The 27,548-nt window shown below is 32.6% G+C and overlaps 4 protein-coding genes across 6 annotated transcripts in view; 2 read left to right on the top strand and 2 right to left on the bottom strand.

Annotated features, from left to right (window-relative positions):
• The window catches only part of fz4 (frizzled 4), a 77,602-nt gene extending 71,092 nt beyond the window's left edge, over nt 1-6,510 (top strand). Inside the window, exon 3 of the mRNA XM_088193591.1 lies at nt 5,262-6,510. Within this exon, the coding sequence (XP_088049717.1) occupies nt 5,262-5,926 (665 nt within the window). The 3' untranslated portion in view covers nt 5,927-6,510. The remainder of the gene's footprint in view (nt 1-5,261) is intronic.
• Nucleotides 6,511-7,390: 880 nt separating this feature from the next.
• Nucleotides 7,391-13,401, bottom strand: LOC148239334 (uncharacterized). Its single transcript, XM_088190190.1, has 7 exons — nt 13,248-13,401; nt 12,795-12,968; nt 12,447-12,655; nt 12,225-12,378; nt 11,539-11,807; nt 8,494-8,709; nt 7,391-8,424 (listed from the first exon to the last, which is right to left on the bottom strand). The coding sequence occupies exons 1-7, from the start codon at nt 13,294-13,296 to the stop codon at nt 8,368-8,370; spliced, it is 1,128 nt and encodes a 375-aa protein (XP_088046316.1). The 5' UTR covers nt 13,297-13,401; the 3' UTR covers nt 7,391-8,367.
• A 1,778-nt stretch (nt 13,402-15,179) lies between these two features.
• Sf3a1 (splicing factor 3a subunit 1) lies at nt 15,180-20,106 on the top strand. 3 transcript variants are annotated; one of them, XM_088192201.1, is made up of 14 exons: nt 15,180-15,319; nt 15,395-15,559; nt 16,305-16,488; nt 16,565-16,724; nt 17,398-17,551; nt 17,619-17,746; nt 17,824-18,139; nt 18,201-18,389; nt 18,457-18,581; nt 18,645-18,917; nt 19,008-19,089; nt 19,413-19,597; nt 19,679-19,852; nt 19,924-20,106. In XM_088192201.1, the coding sequence occupies exons 1-14, from the start codon at nt 15,208-15,210 to the stop codon at nt 20,023-20,025; spliced, it is 2,349 nt and encodes a 782-aa protein (XP_088048327.1). In that variant the 5' UTR covers nt 15,180-15,207; the 3' UTR covers nt 20,026-20,106. The 3 variants fall into 3 exon arrangements, with proteins under 3 accessions (XP_088048327.1, XP_088048320.1, XP_088048309.1); XM_088192194.1 differs by having other exon boundaries at nt 19,005-19,089; XM_088192183.1 differs by having other exon boundaries at nt 18,984-19,089.
• LOC148239332 (synaptic vesicle glycoprotein 2C-like) lies at nt 20,041-23,464 on the bottom strand. Its single transcript, XM_088192216.1, has 8 exons — nt 23,304-23,464; nt 22,621-23,067; nt 22,322-22,557; nt 22,087-22,250; nt 20,999-21,212; nt 20,671-20,927; nt 20,485-20,612; nt 20,041-20,422 (listed from the first exon to the last, which is right to left on the bottom strand). Exons 1-8 carry the CDS (start codon nt 23,380-23,382, stop codon nt 20,298-20,300), a joined length of 1,650 nt encoding a protein of 549 aa, XP_088048342.1. The 5' UTR covers nt 23,383-23,464; the 3' UTR covers nt 20,041-20,297.
• Between the last annotated feature and the right edge of the window lie 4,084 nt (nt 23,465-27,548).

Genomic DNA, 27,548 nt, shown 5'->3' with positions numbered 1-27,548 from the left:
GATTATCACTTCTCAGAAGTAAAAAATTCACGTCAAAAGCAATAAAATCGTGTCAAGCGATAAAATATCTTACTTTATTTTGGATTCTTCTAGACATAATAACATTTTTGCATTAGATTTTGATGACCATTTTGTATTAGAAAAACTTTTATGTCAGTTCTATTAAAAGACCATGTATTTGCTAATTTGGACAATAATGATTTTGTATGTATACTGCGGAAGAGTGCTTCCTTTTATTTTTCACATCTTCATCAATCAAGTTGTTGAAAGATTTTGAAGGCGTTTACAATGTTTTCGGGTCAACGCTTCAAAGTAATCGCGCTTTAAACATAACTTGGAGAAGCAATTATCCGCGTTAATTCTACACACTTTGGAATATGCATATTTGTGTTTGCTCAGGTGAGACGCGCGACAATCTCGTATACCTGGACCCTACCTGAGTCGTCGAAAAAGGAATGGCCTTTTCGACACAAAAGAGCAGTGTCCACAATGGAGGAATTTTGTAGTCGCCAAGTGTGACACCTCCGCTTTCGAATCTTATTGAAAAACTTTCAGAGAATTCAACTAACCACACAAAAGGCATATATATAATGCATACATAGGTGTGCATTCAATGGGTTTTACAAAGATTTTGATATTCTTGGTCTGATCTCCTTAGATGATAAATCGAGCATTGCTACGCTAGGTTGTTTTGAAGACAAAAATCATGGCATATTTCAACTCGGGTTAACGCTGCTGATCTGTCTAGCGTTTCGAGCCGTAAATCAGGTTGTTGCTGTCTTGTTGACACGATAATTGCGAAACTGGTTTGCGACCTCTGGCTCGTTTTCGACGCGAAAACCTATCCGCCCCGCGCCCGTGGGGTCCCAATTAGCGGCGGCGCTAAAAAGAGTTAAACGCCCAGGAATGTGAGATACACGCTGAGCTTTAATACATTTTTATGCTACGTTAAATCTAATATATCGCACGTGAATAATAAATGCGTAAAATTTTGAATCATTTGCGTTAAAATGTGTTCCAAAACAGTGAACTTTTGAGAAAAGGAACTAGGGACCTCATTTCAGCTTATTATAGTGAGGTCAAAAAATGGCCAGTCAGTGGTCGTATTTTAAAATATTTTCATTTTATTAAGATTCATAGCATTTCATAAATTATGTCACTGGTTTTGGGGAGGGGGGTCGGTTCTATAACAATATTACGATTTATCGGTTCTATAACAATATTACAATCCAATGAAGCATATCTAAACCGAATTTTGACCAATAGGAGAGCGCAAAAAACAATTATCCCTTCTCAGAAGTCAAAAATCCACGTCAAAAGCAATAAAATCGTTTCGGCGTCGTCGCAGTGGGAACGCTCGGTAACGAGCGTTCCCACTGCAACGGCGCCGACACGATTTTATTACTTTTGACGTGAATTTTTAACTTCTGAGAAGTGATAACTGTTTTTTGCGCCCTCCTATTGACCAAAATTTGATTTGAATTACTTTAACACTCATATAAAAATCCGTAGTAATATAAAGAGAGCTATCATACTTTTAAAAGTGTAATATCGAAATGCAAACAAACTATGGGGCAATATGCTTGATGCGACATCTGTCTGTATTTCATCTTCTGCTTATTTTACCGTACGAGATGAGTTTACTTACTGTGTATTTTGGACTTGATCTAATGAACTTTCATAAGGTCAGTTTGGATTTGGTTAATACGCTTAGGTTAGGTTTGGGTTTGAACAGCAGATGGATGTTACGCAGCTGTCAAATTGAGTTTTATAGACATTTTAGAGCAGTATATAATTTCAATAGCGCCTATCAGTTAAATTATTTTTTCGCTAGTAGAAATATATATTTATTAAAGAAAATGTATTTAGACTTCACTAGTGAAAATATAACTGTACTGAAAAATACTCGTTCACTGTAACATTTGTACATCGCATATAAATAAATAATGATAAGTATGTAATCACCGGTAAAAATATATACATATCTACCGGTGAAAATGTATTCCGATATGATTGCATCGATAGGACATATTTAAAAAAATATTTTCAGGATAGATTTATTTAATTTTTGTGTTGAGGAACGCGAGAATTTTCAGTTTAGAATCAGGGACGTCATTTCAGCTTTTTCCAGGAAGGGGGCAAATTTGGCTAGTCAGTGGTCGTTCTTTTTTAATTTTTCTTCATTAGATTCACAGTATTTCAAATTCAAGGGGCTGCAAATGCTCCCACCTGCTTCTCCAAACGTATGTTTTTTACTTTTATAAAAGTAAAATAATAATTTATCTGAAAGAAAAATATTTGCGGCAATAGCAGCAGCTTGTGTTTATTTCATCTATTATCTTGGATTTTTAAATGAATACTATCGGAACACTGTGGTTACTTTTTAGTATAGATAGAATCACCTAATCCAATATTTGCATTCCATGGCTGATTTCACGTGGCAAGTGGGGGAAATTAAAATAAATAAATTTAATTGCTTTTCTCAAATCACTCTTCGCGTGGCGTGCGATCGTGAAATATGTCGAGCATCGTCGTTTTTCGTATATCTTAAAATATTCTTATTAGATTGTCATGCATCTATTTTTAGCAGCCTCTTCGTATAAGATACACGATACAATATCTTTTACAAAATTAAATAATCTTTACTTTTAAATGCAAATGTAATAACTAACGCAGTTTAGGAACTGTAATCATCTGTTTAGATTTTTTAGCGACTCGATTTAAATAACTTTCATCATACTTCCGTTTTGCTTCGTTCTTAGGGTTAACACTTTACCGACCGGCAATTTCACTATTAGACTTACGCCAAATGCCGGCACTTTTTCGCGAATCTGCGCAAATGTTAGCTTCTTATTTAAATTTATGTATCTTTTGATACTGTCTAATTTTTCTAAACATGTTATTAAGATTGAAATTGAAGAAATACAAAATAAATGTAAATTAATATTTTTTAAATTTCTCTTTATATATGTCTAAATATATTTTTTTTTCAAAATAAAATTTAAATTCATTCATATATTTAATCATGTCTTAAAAAAATAAAATAAAACACTAAACATATTTTTTAAATTTAACATGGAAACATATGCAAAAGACGCCAAATGGCGTCAGCAGTATTTAATGTTCGGCACGCTCAGAGCGCCAATTGATGTGACCGGTAGGTAAAGTGTTAGATTTTAAAGATGGTACATTTTTTTGCTTATATTTATTCTTAATCATAGCTGTATCAGAAAAAGTTCTGAAATCTCCTTGCGTTAATTTTTTAACAATAAGTCAGTGTTTAGTAGAACGTAATTTTGGAAACGCTGGCATAATCAACACCTCTACATTATTCAAACTGATCACATGTTTGTTTTACGACACGTTCTCTCCAACTTTCGTTATTCTTTATACCTTTTATCTTGTATATTACTATAATACTCCGAAACTGCGATTTGTTTAACAATAACTATAATTTTTCATGAAGCTGGTAATGTCATTTTAGCATGACTCACTTTGATTTGAGCGCAATGTGTGAGTTTTAGCAGAACATAACATACACATTGGTCAATTAGCGAAATATTTATGTGTACCTATCTATTTATGTCCAGCTGAGTATAAAATTGAATCTGCTGCATCTGTTAGCCACGAAACCACATTTATTTTTGATTGCCTTCTCTCTTCTGCATCTCGATCTCAGGAGTAAAATTGCACGCGACTCGCGTGATTACCATTGTGCACCCGGTCTTTGTCGACAATAATTATATGCGCGGGCAAGGGTTGGCCCTTTGTGTCCGAATTACTTTGGTGGCGGACCGAGAGGAAGTTGAATAATGGAGACCCGGCCACTGAATGCACTCACGAACAATCGAAATTGCACTGGCGATGCAAAAAAGTGCGATATATTCCGGCTTCTCCCTTTCAGCTGCTTCAGCGCCGCGATGCGTCTGGCCCTTTGTGCTTTTCACACGTTTCACGACCGGCTATTCAGCGGGTCTTGAAGTATAATGACGCCCATTGAATCGGACTTAATGCACAAAGAACTGGACGGATTTGCGGTCGTTTTGCGTACAGATATATATATATATATATATATGAGCATATGTAATTAACGTACTTTATGAAGCTTATCAGATAATATACACAGGAAGCGACAGAGGCATTGTATTTATTTAAGTTTTAACTTGTATTCAGCTAAATATGTCATTGTTCCCACTGCGATGGTAACGTCACGATTTTATTGCTTTTGACGAGGATTTTTGACTTCTGAGAAATGATAATTGTTTTTGCGCCCTCCTATTGACCAAAATTCGGTTTGATTCTCATATCAGAAATCGATAGTAATATCGGTAAGGATAGCTATAATATTTTTAAAACATAGTGTAATATCAGACAAACTATGGAGCAAGTCTGTAGAATTCTGTGCTTCTTCCGTTTATTTTCTCCTGAGAGATGAAAACTGTAGTTAGTTTTAAAACTTTCATTAGTTCAAGTTGGGTTTGGTTAATGGACGTTACGCAACTTTCAAATTGTGTTTTATATACATTTTAGAGCAGCATACTAACGCCAAAGCCGTAGAAATATATATCTGCTGGTGAAAATGTATTTTGACTTCACTAGTTAAAATATAACTTCATTGAAAAATACACATTGACCGTAACATTATTAAATCAAATGTAAATAAATAATGATAAATATCTATATAATCATATAATTTTACTAGCACCTGCCAAATAAATTATATTTTTACTAGTAAAAATATATATCTACCTGTGAAAATATATTCCGATGTGATTTCACGAAAATAAACATATTTTGCAAAATATTTTCGAGACAGTTTTTTTAGATTTTTTTTAAGGATTAACTTGAGAATTTATGGTTTAGAATCAGGGACGCGATTTCAGCATTTTCCGAAGGGGAGGGCAAAAGTTTTCCAGTTTTGTGGTTTTACCATTTCGATAGTATTTCATTAAATTACATGCATTTTCCCGGCTAAACCTGCCCCCCTCAAATGACGTCCCTGCATCAAATTGGAGTATCTTTACATCATTAACTCGATGAGATGAAGTCATTCGCTCCATTCAACTTATAGGACCATTTGATGGTTGGAATTTCATTCTCGTCATACCGCGTCCAGGTTTTTATCATCCGCGACTAATTTATTGCCTCTCGTCGCCGTGAACCATGTTACACGGCATTCTGCCTTTTTCTAGATAGCACGAGCTTCTCCCTTCCACTTTTCAACCAGACTCGTTTTTAAAAAACTTTTTTTTCAATTTCAGGCACCTGTTTTGTGGGAAACCAGTCGACGCGCTCCCTGCTGCTCCTGGTAATAATACCACACCTGATCTACCTATGTGTGGGATGCTTTCTACTGATCTTAGGATTCAGAGCACTTTTTGCGCCGCCTCATCCGTCTACAGTGCCAGCTCTGCCCACGACGAACCCCATGGCCAGGAAAGATCCAGCAGACGACGTGAACCTGGTCCGGCTTGGAATCTTCGCAGTCATTTACATAGTTCCGACTTCGTGCATCATAGCCAGTTGGATCTACGAATACATCTACAGAGACTCTTGGCTAGCGGCCGTTGAGCCGTCGCCGACGGCTAGCATAGCACCCAAGCCTGCATTATGGGTATTCTTGCTAAGGATACTCATGCTGCAAATCTTGGGCGTGTTGACATCCTTATGGGTCATGTCTCCCAAAGCTCTTCAATCGTGGAAGTGCCTCTTCAGCAAAATGGGACCGGCTACGTATAAACCGCCACCGATGATATGCGTACCTCAACAAATTCCAACTCAATACTATTCGACGCCTCAAATGCACTCTCTACCGAAGAGACCTCACTCTCACAGCAAGTATTCCACGCACCACAACAGCTACCGCAAGCCCAGATCGCACCACGGACACCAAATGTCATTGCCTGGAGGCGAGACTATGCTTTGAGCTCTATTTCTGAACATTTGTGTATTATAAAAGTTATTCTTAGTGTATACGTAAACAAAATCTCTTTAATCTCGGAATTGTGTAAGTTCCTCGTATTGTTCAGTATGCCCGATAGCCTTGCCAATCAAAGCTCGTGTATAGTTACTAACTGTGAGTTTGTATAAAATACGTCGTTTATGTTGAATAGTCTATTTTATAATAATTGTAAATAATTTATAGCTTGTATAGATTTGTTATGTGTTTAATATTTATGTGGCAATCGTTTTGTCAAATTGTGATATTTGAGTAATTTTAATGTGCCATTATTATTATTTACGAACATCCTAGAACGTGTTATTCGGAAGCCTTCGATATACGTCAATACATGTACATATACGTACCGTTTAAGAAATGTTTATGAACACATTGTAGATATGTGTATTATGTTTTAAAGTAATAAAACGAATCGATTGTAAAAGAAGCTTATGATTGATCATTTCATTTTTTTATATTTAATATGACTGATTATCTGTATTACGATAAACTATTTTCCATGTGCCTTTTTATATGATTGTATAAATATTTTAATAAAAACTATTAAATCATAGTATTTGATTATTTATTATATAGCTTAAAACCTCCCCTGCTACATTAAAAACAATATTGTTTCTGTAAATCACTAATAATTACATTTACTTTAAATTAGATGTTGATTTTATTTTCTTTTTTAATAGATTTTGATACATACTAGTAATGAGTTTATTATTGTAAATCATTTTTTCGTATCAATAAGTAAGTTTGTAATCGATTTTTCTAAAAGTTATTTAAAATTATGCCATGATTTAAAAAAAAATTATATTACATAACCAAACATAATAGATCTTTAAAAAATATAAATTTTACTATACAAAATGTTATAATAATAAAAATTATCATTTCGTTGAATATTTTTTTAAAGGATTTATATTATAGAATTTTTACTTAAAACATAATTAAATTAAATAATATATAATTAAATTTAAAAAGTATTGATCGAATTTTTTATGTTCTGTTCGAATATTGTTTTATTTTATAAAAACAGAATGTTTAAAATCTGTCCAAAAGTTTATAAGATGCAAACCAAAAGCAGAAGTTTATATAATCTGTGAGTGTTGCTTCTCATATTTATATTACCGAATAATGTAAGATATTAAAAACGTATATAAATTCTGAAATGATCTACCAGATTTGTATATAAATATCGGGGTTAAGACTCCACATTTCACACAACAACAGTTTGAATTTGCCAGTTCTTGTAACATTTGTTAAGTATCAAGATTATATTAACACCATTTACTAAGTAAAAGTTTAAAAGTAATAACTGCGGTGTATTGTGCGTGTTCATTACACCTGTTCTTTTTGTTTGTTTCCATTATTGTGTATTGGCGTTTCCTATCTATTTGGGATATATAGGCACACAGGTAAAGTATATAAAAAAATAAAATATACTGAGCAAATTTTATATTTATTATAGGCACTGTATATTTGCAGTGGGATACAATCAATTCAAATATTCACCTATATCTTTTGATTATCATATCGGAGGGACATTAAACATTTATACATTACATGTAATTTTTTTATCATAAGCACCGTAGATTTATATTATTAGTTTCACTCGACACATTTTAGACAGACACCTTGGATTTGATCCGTAATTCATCAACAACATTATAAAATTTCAAATACACAAAAAAGAAACTATTGCAAATCAACACTGACTGAAGAATCAATAGACTCTGGTCACTAACAAAGCTTTCTGTATTGACTTATATTAAATTGGCACATTTTACGGTATGCATCGAAACTATTGAGCAATTTTTTTACAAAAGTTTAGGAACGCACATTTAGGAATGTACCGTGATACATTTTTTAAATATTAGTAGGCCGAAAATAAATTATCACATTTTTTCATATTAAATTAACTGTTAGTTCGTACTAACTATATTGACTAGTCGTACAGTTCAGACTTGCGCAAATGAGACCATAAAATTTTGCAAATAACGCAAATGAGACCATAAGTTTTTAAAATTAATTAAGTCACTGGTAAATCATACTTGATACATAAGAAAGAATTCAATACAGAAACATCGCTCATATACGCTAAACCGTCTTAAAAAAAAATTGATAACTTTGGGAAAAAACTCATGAATATGTATAGATTCCATATATAAAATATTAACATCTTACACTGCAATAAGCATTGTGTATATATATAAAATTTATAATTGATCCCCGTTGACCAGTCGGCACGAAGCAGTCATGAAAATCTTACACCGTTTCCATAATAACCTATTTGCATATATAATAAATTGACATTGATTACTACATGTTTTTATACATATATATATAATATATAAAAAATTTCATCTTAGTTAAAAAATAAATTCACTCGGGGTTCATAAGACAGCATTCTTGAAAATTTATAGATTCGCCAAAGATTTCGGGAAGACTCCGATAGCTACAAAGTCGTCCACAATCTGAAATAATTAAAAATAATATTTAATAATAATTTTTCATGTGTATGAATTTAATAATAATAATTTAACCTTTTTTAGATTTTCTTCCATCAGACATTCAATCTCGAATTGAAAACCCAACTTTTCAATTTTTGAGCCGTCAAGATAGATGTTTTTATTCAGCAAATGTTCCGGAGTCATTGTAGGATCTAGTGGTGTATTTTGTATGCCTGCTGCAGAACAAGCATTTGCCCAAGATGCCAAATGCTTATCATTCACATCGTCAATGATAGAATCTAAATCCACCTATGATTAAAAAACATACTAATAATAATAATCAGTCATTTATGTACCGAATATCACTACAAAAATATGAATATCTGCAATTTTTTTGTACAATAATTAGTACTATACACTTTTAATGACAGTGCACTATATTAAAATCATCGTGGAAAGGTTTATTATACAACATAATAGCTGCTGACATAAGATAATTAGCGTTTAACACATTTATCAGTCAATGGAGTAATTAAACTTCTTTCAGTATAAGATTCAACTAACAAGCCAGACGACATAGACTAATTTGAGTCGTTAAAGGGTAAGATTTGTAAGAAAACACATTTTTGGTTCACAAGATTCTAAACTTCGCTGCTCCTGACTTTTATTTACAGTAACACTGTTAACATTACGAATAAAAACATCAAGACTTTTGCCACAAAGGTAAGATATTTATATTTATAATTAAACACTAATATCTGATAAATATGTGTATTAGATATTGTTAATTTTAATTTTAAAAATCGATAAAATTAATATTTTTCAATGTTTGCTAAACAATAATTTTTATAATTGATTATAATAAACTATGTTACATAGTACGATATATATTTAAAGCTGAGTTTTGGTCTCAATATTTGGTCTTAATACTGCGCAAACAACTATGAATGAAATTTAGAAATATGAGTAATGACACTCGTCACCTTTTGAATTTCATACAATATGTATAACACAATTTTGTACAAATTACTGATCAGTGAGGGTGTCAAAAGAAGAATGCTCAATATATTATTTTAAATACTTTTTGATCAGGAACGTCATTTCAGCTTTTTAAAATCACCGGAATTAAGATCAGCTGTTATTGAATTAATTTAGCAAAATACATAGTTTTATCGAATTTATTATAATTATATACAATAGCTAATGCTTGGAACCAATTTTATACACATAAAGATCGAATCCGTGTCGGCGTTAGTTTTGTGCAGATTTGCATGTAAATGAAATAATTAGAGATAAATTAACCGCAAGCAAATTATTGAACTGATTGAAATAAAATCTGTCTTGAAACAACAAAAAAAAAACGAAGCAGGAACTTTACAAAAAATTGCAATGCACACCTATTTTTGAGATGAGCGTTAAACAATAATAAAGGGAGGGCCTTTCCAACATTTTATTTCGTTTAACAAACGAATTCCGCAAATTTCGGTCATAGTAGATACAGCCGATAAACATTCTATTTACAAATTTTTCGAATGCGTAAAAGCATTTTTTTGTTGAAAAGAAGCGTCTCTTTATCTCACATTTCGAAACAAAATAAAGGTGTATAAAGTACCATGGATTTTAAAGTGGCACCTGTATTGCTCAAGTATACAAATCGTTGCATTTTAAGATTTTTTAAATTTCATTCGAGAAAATAATAATAAAAATAAATAATAATAATAATAAACGAATATTCGAATATTCATCTAGTTCAATCAGTGGCGTAGCTATGGTGGGGGGAGGGGGCGGGCCGCCCCGGGCGGCACTTGCTTGGGGGCGGCATATTCGCGATGGGATCGTCCAGTGTGGTTCTTAACTTTGAATGCACTAAAACATATATAAATCCACGAATAACAAGAGCTTAATAATAACCAATTTATTAATTTAAGAAATGCTTATTTTATGATCCTGCAAAAACGGGGGGGGGGGGGGGCAATTTTAAGGATCGCCCTGGGCGGCACATACCCTAGCTACGCCACTGAGTTCAATATAGGGCAAATAATTCGAATATTTGATTAAGAACTCTAGTCATAACTGTTCAGAACTATAGTTACATATGCATTAATGTTTCGACCCAGAACAATAATTTTTTAATTGTTCGTTGTGCGCCATGCGTTTTAAGTCGGTAATATGAAGTAAACAAAAGTTTTTATGCACTTAATCAAATACCCAACAACCGCCAGTGGTCACACGTGGACACATACAATGGCACGGCACTAATCTAAACGAACGACATCCACAGTCATGTTTCTACACTGGTCATATTTATATATGACATATTAGAAATAGTATGTATTTACTAGTTACTTTCACACCTAATTCGCTAACACATCATCTGACTCACAAAATAAATAAATAGAATAATTTAAAATAAATTTAATATTTTAAGATTATCTTATCGAAACGTTGAAATCGGGAAAAATTATCAACGACTCCACAGCTCTGCGTAAAACTATGTAGTAATGAAAATAGGCCATTTAGGCAAGACAATAGAAAAAAGTTATGCAAGGGATTAATTTTATTACATGTCACTACTATTGTTTTATCCTTTTGAAGGGATTTAGATAAAAATTATGTTTTCAATAATGGAGAAAAGTAATTAAGATGAGCTCTATATTGTCGTATTTTTGCGTATATTCACAAAATAAAAAATATTGATTCTTTGGATTTAATTCAAGTTTATTGCTACATTGAACTCATTATTTAAAAATTCAACAATCCAAATGTTCGCCTTCATTTTTTTTTAATAATATATTAAAAATATTTTTTTGTCTGGAATAATCAATTCCGGAAAGTTCCTGTCTGCAAAATTCATTGTAACATTAAGAAATGTTTAGAGTACTATTACGTATAAATATAACATATTGAACTTGATCGTGCATAATTGCTTCAAGTAAGCTCAATAGGAATAATCTTAAATAATTAAGAATAAAGAATTATATTTATTTAAATTAAATTAAGACCATCATAACCTAACAGGTTATAGATAGATACTTTTTTCATACAAGAAAATAAAAAAAATATTCTAAAACAAAATTTGAGGATACTGTCCTTGCTTTTAAACTGTATTGATATATACTTTTTATAGCCTTTACTAACCTTCGCTAGTTTCGACATTGCAACACCCCAATAGTCGTGATTGATATTGAACATGTTTGATATAATCTCGGTGATTTTCCCCTGAGTGGTGTCACCCTTATCGACGACATTATAAGTTTGCCCGACAGCTTCTTTACGTTCAAACACAAACATAATAGCTCGACAAAGATCTAAAACGCTGATGGTGTTCATCTTCAATTCGGCCGTCCACATCAACTTCATCATCTCACCCAAATGCTTGTAAATTGCGCCGACTAAAAGTCTCGGAGCTAAAAATGTTAAAATTTATGCATAATATATTGTTACATATTTATCATATCAATAGTTTGGAAGAAGACTCACAACTAAAATATCTTCATTTTTTTTGAAGATAGTTTTAACTAATATATAAATTGTTTTAAGCCTTAAAATGGATTAGTGTAATCTTTGGCTTTTGTTTGTAGATGCAAGTGAAAAAATACGATTGCTATCTGAATGAAAATAGGGTTTTCACACGTACAGTAAGAGAAGGATAAAGTTGCAAGCAGCATAATTTAAAATGCTTGCAAATCTCACAAGAGTCGCTTGTTCCTATTATTTATCTCAATCAAGATGCAGATGTTTTATTATTATTCAAATTTGGAAAAAAACTATTAATTTTGTGATTCATTCTTCTTCTAGGTCAATGATTTAAATATAAAACTCACTTAGTCCCTTACGATCACCGATTCCGTACACAATAGCCGGTCTCAGGATCGTATAATTTAATTTTGACGAATAGCTCTTCAATTCAGTTTCCACTTGGCTTTTCCACTTTGCGTTGATCGTCCAAGGATTCATTGAATCATCTTCTTTATGAGGCTATTAACAAGAATAACAATTTTGAGAATAAATTCATAATTTTTCTTACTTGAATATTTTACAAATACCTTTTCACTGCTATTCATACATCCAGAAGAAATCTCGATATATTTCTTCACCTTTAAACGAGCGCATTCCTTCACACAGTTAACGCTCAAAGTCAATATCCCTTCTTTGTAGATACCGTCACTTTGCCCCGATTTAGTTTCTCCAGCGCAGTTCACTACCAGATCCCATGTTTCATTCGACGTCGGTTCCAATGCAGCAGCACAAGATGCTGAAACGCATAAAAGAGAACATTTAACATACATTCACATTTTATTTTAAACTGTAATTTTTCGCAAATAAGATATTGAGTTGATTTTTATCTCACAGAAAGGACAAAAATCTGTAAATAAAAAATCTATAATACTTACCAGGAATGATCAGATTGGCGCTCTTGTACTCCACAATTGGATTTTCAAAAATGGTCGCATGATTTTTGTTAAGCCACGCTATTTGCGGTGGGACTTTATCAACTACTCGTATTGTACTCGCCAAGTTATTGATAACCAAATATTCGACGAGGTTACGCCCGATAAAGCCACATCCTGTAAACAATATTATAATCACATAAGAGTGCATAATACTAACCAATTATGATAAATCATTACAATATGTAGTTTAAACTGTCGAAATATATTTTTCTCCAATATAAATACTGTACATTTAACAAATAATTAGACTAATGAATATAAAATAGTGTAAATCGATTAGTTAACCACAAATTATTACTAATTAATACATATTGAAATTAACGATTTAAACGATTATGTAGTTTGTTTATAGTGTTATTTTCATATAATAAAGGTGATTAAAATTGTATTTACCTCCTAAAACTACGACTTTAGGGCTCAGCCCATCTACTTCACCGGACATCGCTAAGCACGCCCTTTGGCTTTAACACCACAAATATTGACTATTCACAGAAATTAAGTGACAGCACATTTTACTTTTAATTATTACACATCGGATATATATTTTAAAAACCTTTGTTATATATTATTATTATTTTAGGTACACTGTTTTATTAAAATTGTGAAAAAGAGATAAAGTAAAAATAGTTTAAAATGCTTCGAAAGACGGCTTCCATAAACTATGTCACATGTTTAGGGGGGAAAAGGGTCAGCGGAATTGTGACAGTCTGTGACAGAGGGGCGGTGTAGATGGGTTTTTTAAAAACATGACATCACGACTTTGTATTTGTTTATGAGGAAGCCATATATATTTTTATTAATTGAAGTTTTTTAATAAAATGGTTTTCCTAAAACAGAAATATAATGTATAATTCACCAAGGTACAATGTGTCAACGTGTGATTTATTTCACAATATATGTTTATCAATATTGAGTATATCTTTTATTATTATACAGCACTCGTGGAAAAAATTATTCAGCAACATTGCTTCCACACAAATATTTCTCTATTTACATTCGTTGATTCGTCATCCCTGTTATTCATTTTTGAAGTGCAGTGTGACACGAAACATTCTTTATTTTATTTTCTAGGATTTATTTTAAAAAGATAATTTTTTTTGATGAGAAATTGCTACGAGAACTCAAAAAAATGTATTTTTGGAAATTTTTGTTCAAGAAGGATACTTTTTTTGAGAAGCACGTCTAGTCACCTTATGTAGACAGAACCTCTTCTTGCAAAACGTTCCCACCTAGATCGTTTAATCTGATGGCGAATAAGATTGGGAAGCATATTACGAATGAATATTGGTGATGCCGTTTTGCACGCATATATCATTATAATCCTACACGTATTAACCATTATAAATAATAGCACTATGAATATAAACTAAATTTCGCTCGTTTTTATTGAATCGCGCGATATTTAATAGTTGATAATAAGTTAATGAATAATAATAGCGATGACTTCAGCTACGCATTCATAAAAAAACAGAAAAAGACCTATTGTGGGGACTAATTTATTTTTGCCAAAACTAGGCGGCACTCTGGTAGTATTCACATGACGTAGGCGGAGGAGAGTACGTTCTTTAGCGGACCTCGATTAGAAGACGATGGCCGGTGGTGCCTTGTCCATCGATCACTCGTATAATATAATTCAACATGTAATTGACCATTATTTGATTCAATAAATATTACTGCAGCGACTAAAGTACTTATATTAAGCTTATTTAAAAATATTACCATTAGTAGTTAATTGAAAATACAAAAATATTTTTTTTTTTAGATAATTAGGAGATTTTTTATTGAAATTAAAAAAAATACACAGATTGAGCCGCTGCAGTAATATTTTTATTTATATAAAGATTACAAGTTACATGTTATTTATATAAATATACAGTAAACTATACAGAGTCTGCCAGAGTCGACAAAAGTAGTGTCCGATACGCCAGTGCTACCAGAGTGCCGTCAAGTTTTGGCCGTAATAAACCAAAATAAACGCATATGTAAATAGGTCCACATTTACGGTATCTTTTATCATTTATTTTTGAATATTATTATTTGTGTTTTATTGCGAACGTTTGAGAAGTTTGAGTTATAGGGTCTGAGTAGGAAATGCGTTTATGTGCATGCATAAGCAATGGCAAAAAACAAATTATGCTCTTGTTTTATGATTAAATATATTTTGATCTCTCGACAGCAAGTAATTTGCAAAGATGATCAAAAATATTGAATGTATATGGGTATGTAAAAGTGAAGAAAAAATGAAAATAATTTTATTTAAAAATGATGGTCACAAATGAATACGTTATTAGCAGCAAGCCGCGCATACGAGCAGTAACCTGTTTTATCGACATACGTCTGCCTGTCAGCGAGCATGCCCGTCCTGGCGGCTAATCGCCCGGGCGCCGGAGATGCGCCCCCCGAGGACAGCGCCCCTCCAGCGGGACCTGTCATTGGAATTATCTATCCACCGCCTGAAGTCAGGAGTATCCTTTGCAAACAAAAATGAAGCTCAATTTCGCTTATTCTCGCGATATTTTCCTCAGCTGTATTGAATTCAGACATTGTTGACAAAACTGCTAGCTTCGTCGCTAGAAATGGACCCGAATTCGAGGCTCGTATTCGACAGAATGAGTTAGGAAATCCCAAGTTTAACTTTTTAAACGGCGGCGATCCCTACCATGCTTATTATCAGCATAAAGTCAAAGAATTTCGCGGAGGCAAAGGTATGAATTTATTTATTTATGTTTGTCTTTACAATTTGTAATAAAACAAATTAATAAAGTAAAAATAATATATACGAAGGAAAAAATATTTGAAAAATTATAGACGAATACCAGTGGCGGATCAAGTTTTTCAAATGCCCCAAGCGCATCATAAGTTGAGCTATATATGTAACCTAACCTATCTAATAAAATATTTCTAAAATAAATAATTTATTGCACATTTATGTTTATAAATGTAAAAGTATTTTTTTTTTGACATTTCATTTTTACACTGACTATGTGCAGTGAATTTAAAAATCTATTACTGAGTTGGCGGAAGTACACATCTACGAAACTATAAAATCAAATAACAAAATAGTATAAATTTGTATATGTACACTGAATTAATATTAATTGCGATTTCAATATTTACAATGCGTTTAAATAAAAATACGTATATGACAATGTAAAGAAAAATAAAATCAGTAACTGTTATTTTTATGAAACTACTTTTAAAAAGCTATTCTTATAAATATAAAAAAAAATTATTGCATTTCGAGATTGTTGAGAGCCCTTGAGCACTTTCTGATTTATGTTTTTTTTGTACTGTGGAATACAAACAATAAATACTACAGATCTCAAGACCGAGATCCCATTATTATTATTTCGATTTATGGATGATCCGCCATTGCTACCGTTCATTCTGGAGGCAATAGATATTTGTAGGAGCGATTGAAAACATCTAAGTAAAATAATCTTGTTTTAGGAGTGGAACCTTCCGCTGCTCCGGGTACTCTCGGTGGAGCTATGCAAAGATTAGCAGTGACTCCTGCTGCTCAACTACGTCAGCAAGAGTTATTGCGTGCAGCAGCGGAGCCACCTCCGCCTAAAGAAGCTCCTCCAGATTTTGAATTTATTGCCGACCCACCGTCTATATCTGCATTAGATTTGTAAGTCAAAAAGAAGCAAAATCGTAGTCAACTATTCAACTGTTATATCTTAATATATTTCATATCTTTACAATAGGGACATTGTCAAGTTAACGGCACAGTTCGTGGCTAGAAATGGTCGTCAGTTTTTGACCAATTTGATGAATCGAGAGCAGCGTAACTATCAGTTTGACTTTCTGCGTCCGCAACACTCTCTTTTCCATTACTTCACCAGGCTCTTGGAGCAATACACTAAAGTAAGTATTTAACATAATAAATAGCCTGTGGGCGATTTTTAATACTGTTTCGTTAAAACCATTTTTTCTATATTTGTACTCATTATTTATTCTACAATAGGTAGATATAAAGATCCACTCCAAAAATCACAACATTCTTTTATATTTTTATTATAACTTTTTACATACTTTATTAACACTTGACTGATGGGTCGTTTTTTCGCCAAATGATGTGCAAAAACAGGCAGTTTCGCAAGAACTTTGCGTAACACAGATATTTATAACAAGAAATAGTATTGGTATATATGTTAAAATTATTTTATCAGAGGGTTAAACTAAATATAAATAAAATATAAGAAAAATGCTGGTTTTGTCTATCTTTTTATTATAACTTTTTACATATTTTATTAAAAAAATATGCGATGCATGATATTTGATTAAAAGAATAATTTGTATTACACGTATGTAAATATACATAGAGATTTCTTTAGTCTAATAATTTTTGAAAGAATGCAGAGTGTAAAATATTCAGATTAGTTTCGATTTCGGCCCAAGATTAAAAATAAATTTCAGACAGTCAGTCTACAATACTAAGTGTTTGATAACCCATTAGAGTCCCATTTTTCGTTTTACCAATTATTTCTGTATATAGTTTCGTATGATTGTCGGAAACTAACTACAATTTAATGTACAGGTTTTACTGCCTCCGAAAGAGCTACTTAATCGTTTAATTGAAGAAGCAAACTCTAGCCAAACCGTCTTAAATGGCGCAAAGTCGAGAGCCGCTTGGTTGTCTCATCAGTTGGCTCAAAAGCAAAAGGAAGAGCAAAAACTCGAACGAGAAAGAAGTAAGATTTGATTCGTATTTGATATTTCAATAATATAACAATGTATATTAATTAATTTATTTTTTAGTCGCTTACGCTTCCATCGATTGGCACGATTTTGTCGTAGTGGAAACTGTTGATTATCAACCGATGGAGATTGGTTCTTTTCCGCCGCCCACGACTCCAGATGAAGTCGGAGCTAGGGTTTTGATGCAAGTATGTATCTTTATTTGTATTACTATCAATTTAAATAAATTGAGTATTGTGTATAAATAAATAAATAATTTTATTAGGAACGTATCGAAGACGGAGGAGCCGTCGAAGAAATTGAAATGCAATTGGAGTCCGACGACGAAGAAGAGCAATTAATGCTGCAACACCTCGAAGACGAGGGTCTAGCTATGATGGAAGATCGCACTGGACCTAAAGAACATCGCATCGATAACAATCAAGTGCAAGATATGGAAGAGGAAAGCTCCGATTCTGGTTCGGACTCCGGATCCGAAGATGATCATCCCAAAGTTAAAGAAACGCCTGCTCATATGCAACCGCCTCCGATGGCTCCTCAAGCCGATAAAGTCGTTGTTAAAAAATACGATCCTAAACAAGGTAAGCGTTTATTTGAGATTTATTATGTAGTTGTTTATTAATTATTTATTTTGTTGTTCAGCTAAGAGGGATATGACTTCGACTAGTTCGACGAGCGAAGAATGGTTGATAAGTCCGATTACTGGCGAGCGTATTCCGGCTCATAAAGTACAGGAACACATGCGTATCGGACTGTTGGATCCGCGTTGGTTAGAGCAGCGCGATAGAGCTCTCGGAGATCGGGCCGCTCAAGATGCTGTGTTGGCACCGGGTATGTATCTTAGTAATGGCATCCTAAAAGTAAGTATTTTAATTCATATTTTATTTCAAATCCATAGGATCAGCGATTGAGGCTTCACTCAAACAATTGGCCGAGAGGCGTACTGATATCTTCGGTGTCGGCGACGAAGAAACCGCAATCGGTAAAAAGATCGGCGAAGAAGAAGTTCGCAAGGACGATCGGGTACGTCCTGCAATTTATAAACCGTATCAAATTCTCCGTTCAAATTAATAATGATTTATTTAGGTGACTTGGGATGGACACACTTCGTCCGTGGAAGCGGCCACGAGAGCAGCCCGCGCTAATATAACTTTAGAAGAGCAGATTCATCAAATTCATAAAGTTAAGGGCCTACTGCCTGATGAAGAAAAGGAGAAGATTGGACCGAAACCAGCCGGAGGGGCCGTTGTCATTGCGCCTCCTAAACCGGTCACGATTCAAGCGCCACCTATGGGTCCTTCGGCGAGCGCCAAAGCGCAACATCAGCTTCAACAGCAACAGGCTCAACTGCCTAAATTGGTAATTAATTAATTGTTTTTTCACAATTTTGCTTTAAATATGTTAATTGATTCGTTCACATATTAGATGGCTTCATCTGTGGTGCAGCAGATGCAAGGAATGCTTCCGCAAATTCCGCCATTGATGGTCATGTCTCAGATGGCGCCAATGCCACAGAGACCTCCGATGATGGGTATACTTTTTTCATATTTATTACATAACTTTACTCCCTACAAAATAGTATCTTTGTCATTGTCAAATGATGTTACATTAACCACTTCCCGGTCACAGTACTCAAAAACATCTGGCACAGACCCACCCTTTTTATGCAGCGGTATAAAAATGCGGCTATTGTAAAACAATCGTACAAATTTAATTTTCAACAAAAAAATGTATAATTTTTTCGATATTTGAGATGAAAATTCACAAAATAATAATTTTCGAGCTAACTCGGGCATGATCGAAAAGTGGTTAACTTATACAAAAACTGTTATATATTAAAAATACTTCTACTAGGTGTCCCACAAAATGCTGGCTATGGATTTGGAGCACCTCAAATGGCACCAACTCCTCTTCGAGCGCCTATTCCATCATCATCCGAAGGCCCGCCGATGCAGCTGCTCGAAGACGAACCACCAGCGAAACGTATCCGTACCGAAGACTCGTTAATACCGGAGCAGCAATTCTTACAGATGCATGCCGTATGTATTTTTCTAAAATATGAAATCATCTTTATTGAATTTTTAACATATTTAATATTAATAAATTTAATATATCAACAGGGACAAATATCGTTCGCTGTTCTTGTTCCGAATATGCCGGAACGATCAGAATGGCGTCTATCGGGTCAACGTGTACCGCTTCGTCTCACTGGATCGTCGACTGTGGCTCAACTGAAGGCTCGTTTGCATCATGCTTTGGGAATGCCACCCGCTAAGCAAAAGTTGCATATTGAAGTATGTTTTATTTTATAGCCATTTGCCAATGTGGGTAAAATATATATTATTAACTATAATATTTTTTATAGGGCATGTTCTTCAAGGATTCAAACTCGCTTGCATTTTATAATGTGACACCGGGATGTGTAGTGAATTTGCAGGTCAAGGAACGTGGTGGACGTAAAAAGTAAAATTATACAATCATATTGCTTTATAGGCATATTGTAATAAGAATTTATTACATTTTTAATCAAATAAACAGGTTATTTCAAGTGTTTTTATTATTTCTAGTTATTAGTTAAATGATCATGATCTATTTTTATTTCTACATATTTTTATTTTTGATATTCCCGCATATCTCTACACATACATAATTAGCATATATGTATAATAAATAAGAGTTTAAAAATCATAATTAAAAGCAGCTTATTTCTATATTCTAATTATCAACTGAACAACATTCTCATATATTTATAATCCCAAAATCATAATCGTCGACGTCTTCTCTTTTATAATCCACATATTCATTGTCATTTTTTAATGGTTTTGTATCTTCTTTTTTAATAAACGTTAGAGCAATAGCTCCTCCTGTTGATTAATATTTTCATATTCAATCTTATATTCCATTAAATTATAGTAAATCAAGTTACCTATAGAAAGAATAGCTACTAAATAAATTGGATATCGACATGAAACATCAGAGAGAAGACCGAAGGCCGTATTACTGCAGATAGCACCTAATCTTCCAGCCAAAGTCGTCACGCAGATAGCCATAGAACTGAAATATAAGAATGTTTGATCATAAATTATTAATTATACAAATTATTATACTCAACCTTATCCTCGTTGGAAACATTTCCATAACAACAGTGGCAATTACGATGTTTCCTGTGATAGTGGCCGATTGGAAAACACTCAATATAACTAGACTCGTCGATGAAGATCCGATTGACACAAATAAAACAGCAGACATTCCAGCAATCACTAAGAGAGCCAATAAAAGTTTCTTGGCTTTCAAATGTTGGGATAATAAGGTACAAGTAAAGTTACCGCATAGACAAGCGACTCCAATTAATATTGTATCTATGTAAGTCTGCAACAATGTGAGTTATTCTGATTTTGTATCGATGTTTTATATAAAACGGCATATACAGATATTCAAACCTGAACTGCAAATGTCCTTTGGCATGTATTTTCGTCTATAGGATGATAGCTTATCATGTGTTCCACGTATGTTTCATTTAATATTTGGGGGATTAATTGACGTCTTGACTCTTCCTTCCAGTTGCACACCGATATTGTTATGTTTGGAAAAGTTTGTTGAGCATTGTAATGTTGAGACATGATTTCAGGTATCCATAAGCCAAATCCATAACATCTACATAAAAAATGTTTTTTATTTATATTTAAACTTATGTTTCATTTTAAATTTAAATTTCATCTTAAATTTGTAAAGCGTAGATTCAATATCAGACATTCATTATTTAAATAAAGTATTTAGCTCGAATTCTATTATTGTCATATCACAATAAGCCTAATAAAGCTAGTACTTAAAAGTGTTATAAAACTAATATATTTATGTCCCTTGTGTTTTTTTAATGTTCACAAAGCGTTCAGTGTTAAATGCAAAGTTGTAGATGTAGAATATTAGGTTGTTACCTAAGTCTTTGCGTTTTTTCTTATATTTGCAAAAATCAGGGACATCCTAAGGGGAACCGAGGGCCAAGGCTGCGACTGAGGCAACATATACACCCTTCGAAGATCAGTGTTGTGACAAGGATGATATGCAATGCAGGCCAGCCAACGAGAGCACGTCTCCCTGTGCGCTCTGATAAAATATATAGTGGATCCCACTCATCCGGCCGTTATAAGCTGGGTGCCCGCCCATAGGGTTGGACTCATTGGGCTAAAGTACTGGTAACGGCAGTGGTGCACGCAACGGATAACAAAATAGCTATACACCTGATACCGTAAAAAGATCTCCCTTTATGAATTAAAGAAAGGCATTTTTACATCAACACAATGCTCACCCTTGTGTATAACAGTTTTTAAATGAAAAAAATATTTTATAAAAATGGATATAAAAAACAACATTAAAGAATTTATTGCTTTCAAAAATACATTATTTTTCGAATCAGGTGTAAAAAAATGAGTGATTTAAATTTGCTTTTAAAATGAGTTTTAGCACATTTTTACTTTTCCTAATGTTTTTTTTTCTCAATCAACATAAAAAAGTATAATAAAACTATTACCCAAACATATTAGCAGCTGTGACGAACATCAGATTTAATGTCTTAAAAACATATTTAGTTGAAAAAAGTGTTTTGATGTTTTCAAAAGCATTTTTTGTATAAATTTTATTTTTTATCTCATCTTCATAACTCAAACAATCTATAGACAAAGTTTCTATATTGAGCTGTAATATAATACATCATTACGTTTTTTATATAATCATAATTTTTATTAAAAAATAAAATAAAAACTCACATCATAATTTGCAGACGATTCACCAGTGTTCATGCTAAACATATTTTGCAATACAATCAGACATTCCTTTTTGTATCCATTTATCAAAAAAAATTTGGGACTTTCTGGAAGCTTGATCATCAACACGGTTGTTATTAAAGATGGAAAAACGAACAGCATCATATACAGCCTCCACGAATCAAAATTATGATGTAAAATATGTAATTGATTTATGGGAATCACTATCAACGCTAAAGCTGTAAAAATGGCAAAGTATTTTTATAAAAAAATATAATAAATAATATTATTCATATTATTACCTGGCAAAACTACCCAAGACAGAATGAAACAGAATCCAACGCAGCAAATATATTTTGCTCTGATTTTTAAAGGCATGAAATCAGCTATATAAGAAAATACTAGGCATCCCGGTCCACCGATGAAGAACCCGTTCAAGAAACGCACAATCAATAGGAACAGGTAAGATTGTGAAAAACTTCCTATTAATGTTATGAAAGAGTCGACTAAGAATGTTATAATCAAAGTGTATCTTTTGCCTTTAATGTCAGCGATAACACCCCACAGACAAGCACTTGTGATTCCACCCAACATGAAGCTTATATTTACGTTCGCTACTTGAGAGGCTGACATGATGAATTCGCATTTCACTGATGGTAGTAGATATGCTGTGATTCCGTTTTGTATGCCGTTGGCCAGCATTCCTATACCGCACACTGTCAGCAATAGATAGTTGAATTTTCCTATTCCTAAAATGAAATTTTATATGTGAAAATCTGATGAAATAAAAAATATATTTGTGGTAATTAAAAATTATAATTTTTAAGATCCTATTTTTATATGGGATTAAAAAAAGGGTGTTTTTATTTAAAGTATTAAATCAGGGATGAAACATAACATGAGTTTTAATATCATACATGTAATAAATTAATATCATTTAGAAAGATGTACTTATCTCTACATAAAAATATTTTTTTTAACTCACCAGTTTTATTTAAAGCTTCTTCATAGTCAACGCTTTTTAATGAATAAGGTTTTAGATCAGTTTCTGAATTTTTAAACATGACTGAAACATTAAACAATATAATGAATAGAAATTTTCTGTTGAAAATTGGACTTATGTATGTTTTTGTGGATAGCTCACGAGCGACTGAATTGAAATACCAGACATTGAAAATGAAGAAAGAAATACACACAGCCACTTTTAGGTGACTTACGATTATGTTGGAAAATTAGAGTCGTTTTTCGTTTGCGTGTTTGTTTTCTATACATAACTCACTACCGAACGATGCTAATTTTGTGTGCATAAAAATTGCTTTCAATTTATGACACTTTAACCACTAAATTAGGGTCTAATATTAGTTATATTTATCATTATTACACCAAATGAAATTATTAACAACTCACAGCAATACATAGATAAATAGAATTTATATTATTAAATTATTTATGTATTAAGGATTGTATTATATAATAGTTAGTGCTTCCTAGGCACATTTTCGAAAGCATTTTTTAATAAAATGTAACATTTCTGTGATGATGTGGCTAATGTTTGTGCCATTATAAGGGTTGATCATCCCTTTGATGTCATTAAGCCGCATGATTGATTATAATCATAATGTCGTTATAGCAAAGGGTTGAGCGGCAAAAGTGAGAGAAAGGGGAGAGCGAAAGCCTCGATGAAAAATATATTCGTTGACAGAAACAATAATTATTTGATGAGCCGCCGCGTATCATAATAATAATCAGGGGCTTATAACTTTTAATTTAAGATATACATTTTATACTGTAATGTCAGTTGATTCTGGAATATGTATGTGTCAAATATAAATATATTAAGTGTAGTTTATTTCACTTAGAAACTTTATTTTTACATAATCCCATTTCTGAGAGATTATTATTATATAATAATTCTGGTCTATTGATTTTAAGATTTTTATAATTAAGTCTAACATGATTAAAACATCAATGTGATTGATTTCAGTCTGGTGTTCCAGTACTAATCTTTTTGCTGACAGTGTTTACTCCGTTGTAAAGCATTGGGCTAACGCCTGTTATGTTGCAGTGGAAGATTAACAATAAATATGATAAGTTTATCGAACGTATATCCGTATTGTGTGCTGTAGAGCTAATAATAGAGGCGTAAACCCAAACTTATCATCTCTTTCTCAATTATGAATAATGATGAAATAGATAGCTCTCGAACCGACTGTGTTAACGCAAATTTAGTATAGTTGATAGTTTTTAATTTTATTTATATATTATGAATCAATTGAATAATTTTAATTTGTTCAATATTACATGATATTATATTACAATACTGCATTGTTCTTATATCCCAACGCCTTTTTTAGAAGCGTTGGGATATGATCTCGCAGAAAGTTGTATGTCGCTAAGCATTTTTTCTAACTACTGAAGATCGACAATCCAGATTCTCGAGGAATTCCAGTTTTGAGTTTCGGAACGTCTTCTAGAATCACGATCGCGTCCTCTTTTAATGAGCGTTGGGGCTAAGATGTCCGCATTTGCCGACTCGCCTATGACTGTCGTCACCCAGTTCTATAATACGCTGGCGTTGCACATTGATCTGTTTAATGTTAGCTACGAGGAGCTGGTCTGGTTCATATCATATAATTTTTTTGTTTGCTTATTTCTACGTATTATTTTCGAGCATTTATTGTTAGGTCATAATGGTCTTAATTTGATTTAAATAATTAAATAAAAATAAATTGTTTTTTCTTTATATAAAATAAAATAAATTTATAGAGGAATATCTCTGATCTTGAATTATAAAAAACGGGAGCCACATTTTTTTAAGAGAGATTCGGAATAGTTGCACTGTGATTTTACAGCTTGTCATTATAAGAAAAAAGGTGTCGATCCGACAAATTACAGAACTGCCCCTTGTTACGGTCCATTTTTTCCACACTCTTGTTAGTGGACAACATTTGGAAATTGTAAAAATGTAGAAAAAATCAAATAACGGCGAGGGTGTGTATTATGTTTACGCCATAAGTTTGGATTTTTATGTGAACTAGATATGTTTTCTTTTTTAGAATTTTACTCATTACGTACGCTGGGCAAACTCGGCCTAAATGGAGGCGCCTTTGATAATGTATCGAAAATAAAATAACATTAAAAAAATAAACAATAAACTTAATAACTCTATTCGACCTGCCGGATATTCCTTAATTGATGGGTGTTGCATCTCTCGGCTTAACCGAATTTCACATAGCCACAAAATAAATATTGAAAAAAGGCAGAGTGTGCCCCCACACCATGGCTATGAAGTACTGTACTAACATATTCAATGTTATAATAATAATATAGTAATAGGTACATAGACATAATTTCTATATAAGAGATTCTCTTATATATTTTTGAGAATATTTTTTTTTGTGTATTCAAGATTTTATTAGCTTCATTGATAACATTTTATAATAATTATCTTTAGCGAATAATAAAAATATTAGATAATAGTTTTAATCTGATAGTTGGAAGAGTGAGGAATATTTAGAGAAAAACATTGATATTCGGATCGTTCAATTATTATAAAATAAAAAATATATGTTTTGAGCTACATATTAAATATTCTCTTTACTCAATTTTTGATCATACTGTACCCCGATCCAGTATTGTGCGATGATTGAAGGTTCATCACGACCCGATAGGTTACAGGTAGACAATTTTGGCAGCTTTTTTGTCGAAGGCACCACTTGAGCCATTAACCGGCGTTTATCTTAATTTAATATCTATATTTGTTTAACCTGGTTAATACGTTACGCCTCGTACCATACGGGAGTACCTCAAAATTCACCTGCAACACATAAAAAAAAGTTTAAAGATAAAAAAAAACAGAGAAATATGAATTAGATTAAAAAACCATAGACCACTTTTAGTTTCTATGGAATTCGATCGACTTGATGATCGTGTTTAAAACCAGTCTACTTAATCGTCGATGACCTCGGTCAATATTATAGTGTGTACGGTCTAGCGCGTTAATTAATGAAGTTGATCAATAAAAAAGTCAGTCATGTGTGCATGTGTGCTGTACACATAGTATCTATTTTACGTATACCTTAAAATTTACATCGTGCTTAGATTAAGTTATTATGAACTATTAGAATTTAATGAAGTTTGATCCAAAAGAATATTAGGAATTAGTAGGCAGTGGTGTCGATAAATATTTGGACTATGGATATTTTATTATAAAATTTATCATAAATAAATTAGCTCACTGATGTTGTCAATATGTTAAACAAAACAATATAAGAAAATGTGGATCTGTGCCAGATGTTATATGCATACTTTATTGAAAACTTTTAAAAGAGGTCGGAAGTATTTAAATTACAATTTTTTTCGATTTTCTTAACTACGCTAAATAGCCTATCTTTGCTTTAAGAACTGCATGTGAGCATCGGCAGATTGTAAAAATATATGGGGGTTATCCACCAAGCTACACCATAAATTGTCCTTAAATCTCATTTTTTCAAATATCCAAATAGGTTTTTTAATCTTTATATTGTTTGAAGTATGAAAAATGTATAATAGCAACAGATTTTATTAACAATTATTACCAGGATAGAGGGAGCAAAAGTTGACTAGTCAGTTGATGTTTTCTTTATATTTAAATTGAATTAAGATTCTTAGTATTTCATTAAATGACAAATTCAAGAGGAGGCAAATGCCCCTAGCTGCCCACCCTCAAATGACGTCTCATTTGGGGGTGGCATCGTGCCGTCGCCGTTGCATTGGAAACGCTCGGTGTCCTATTGACCAAAATTTGGTTTAAATATACTTTGACCAATGCTCTCATATCAGAAGTATATAGTAATATAATTAAATATAGCAATTAAATTTTTATTAAATAGTGTAATATCCAAGTGCAGACAAACTATGGAGCAATATGCGAGATGAGACGTCTGACTATACTTTTTATTCCGCTTAATTTCCCTTGAGAGTTGAGATGGTTTAGTTTGTATTTTGGACTTGACCTAACGAAAGTTCTAAAACTGTAATTAGATTTAGAATTTTAAATAGGGCATATCGGGTTTGATTAATTCGTGTAGGTTAGGTTTGGGTTTGAACAGCAAATGTACGTTTCAAATTGAGTATCATAAACATTTTAAAGCACCATATAAAAATATACATCTACTAGTAAAACTGTATTAGGACTTCACGAATGAAAATATAACTTCATCGAAAAATACACATTCATTGTAAATCGCAT

The sequence above is a fragment of the Plectrocnemia conspersa genome, unplaced genomic scaffold (genome assembly GCF_051122295.1).
Source record: "Plectrocnemia conspersa isolate PC_06_02 unplaced genomic scaffold, ASM5112229v1 ptg000001l, whole genome shotgun sequence".
Taxonomy (NCBI): Eukaryota; Metazoa; Arthropoda; class Insecta; order Trichoptera; family Polycentropodidae; genus Plectrocnemia; species Plectrocnemia conspersa.
The sequence above is the reverse complement of the archived record's forward strand: the minus strand, read 5'-3'. Positions and strand labels throughout refer to the sequence as shown.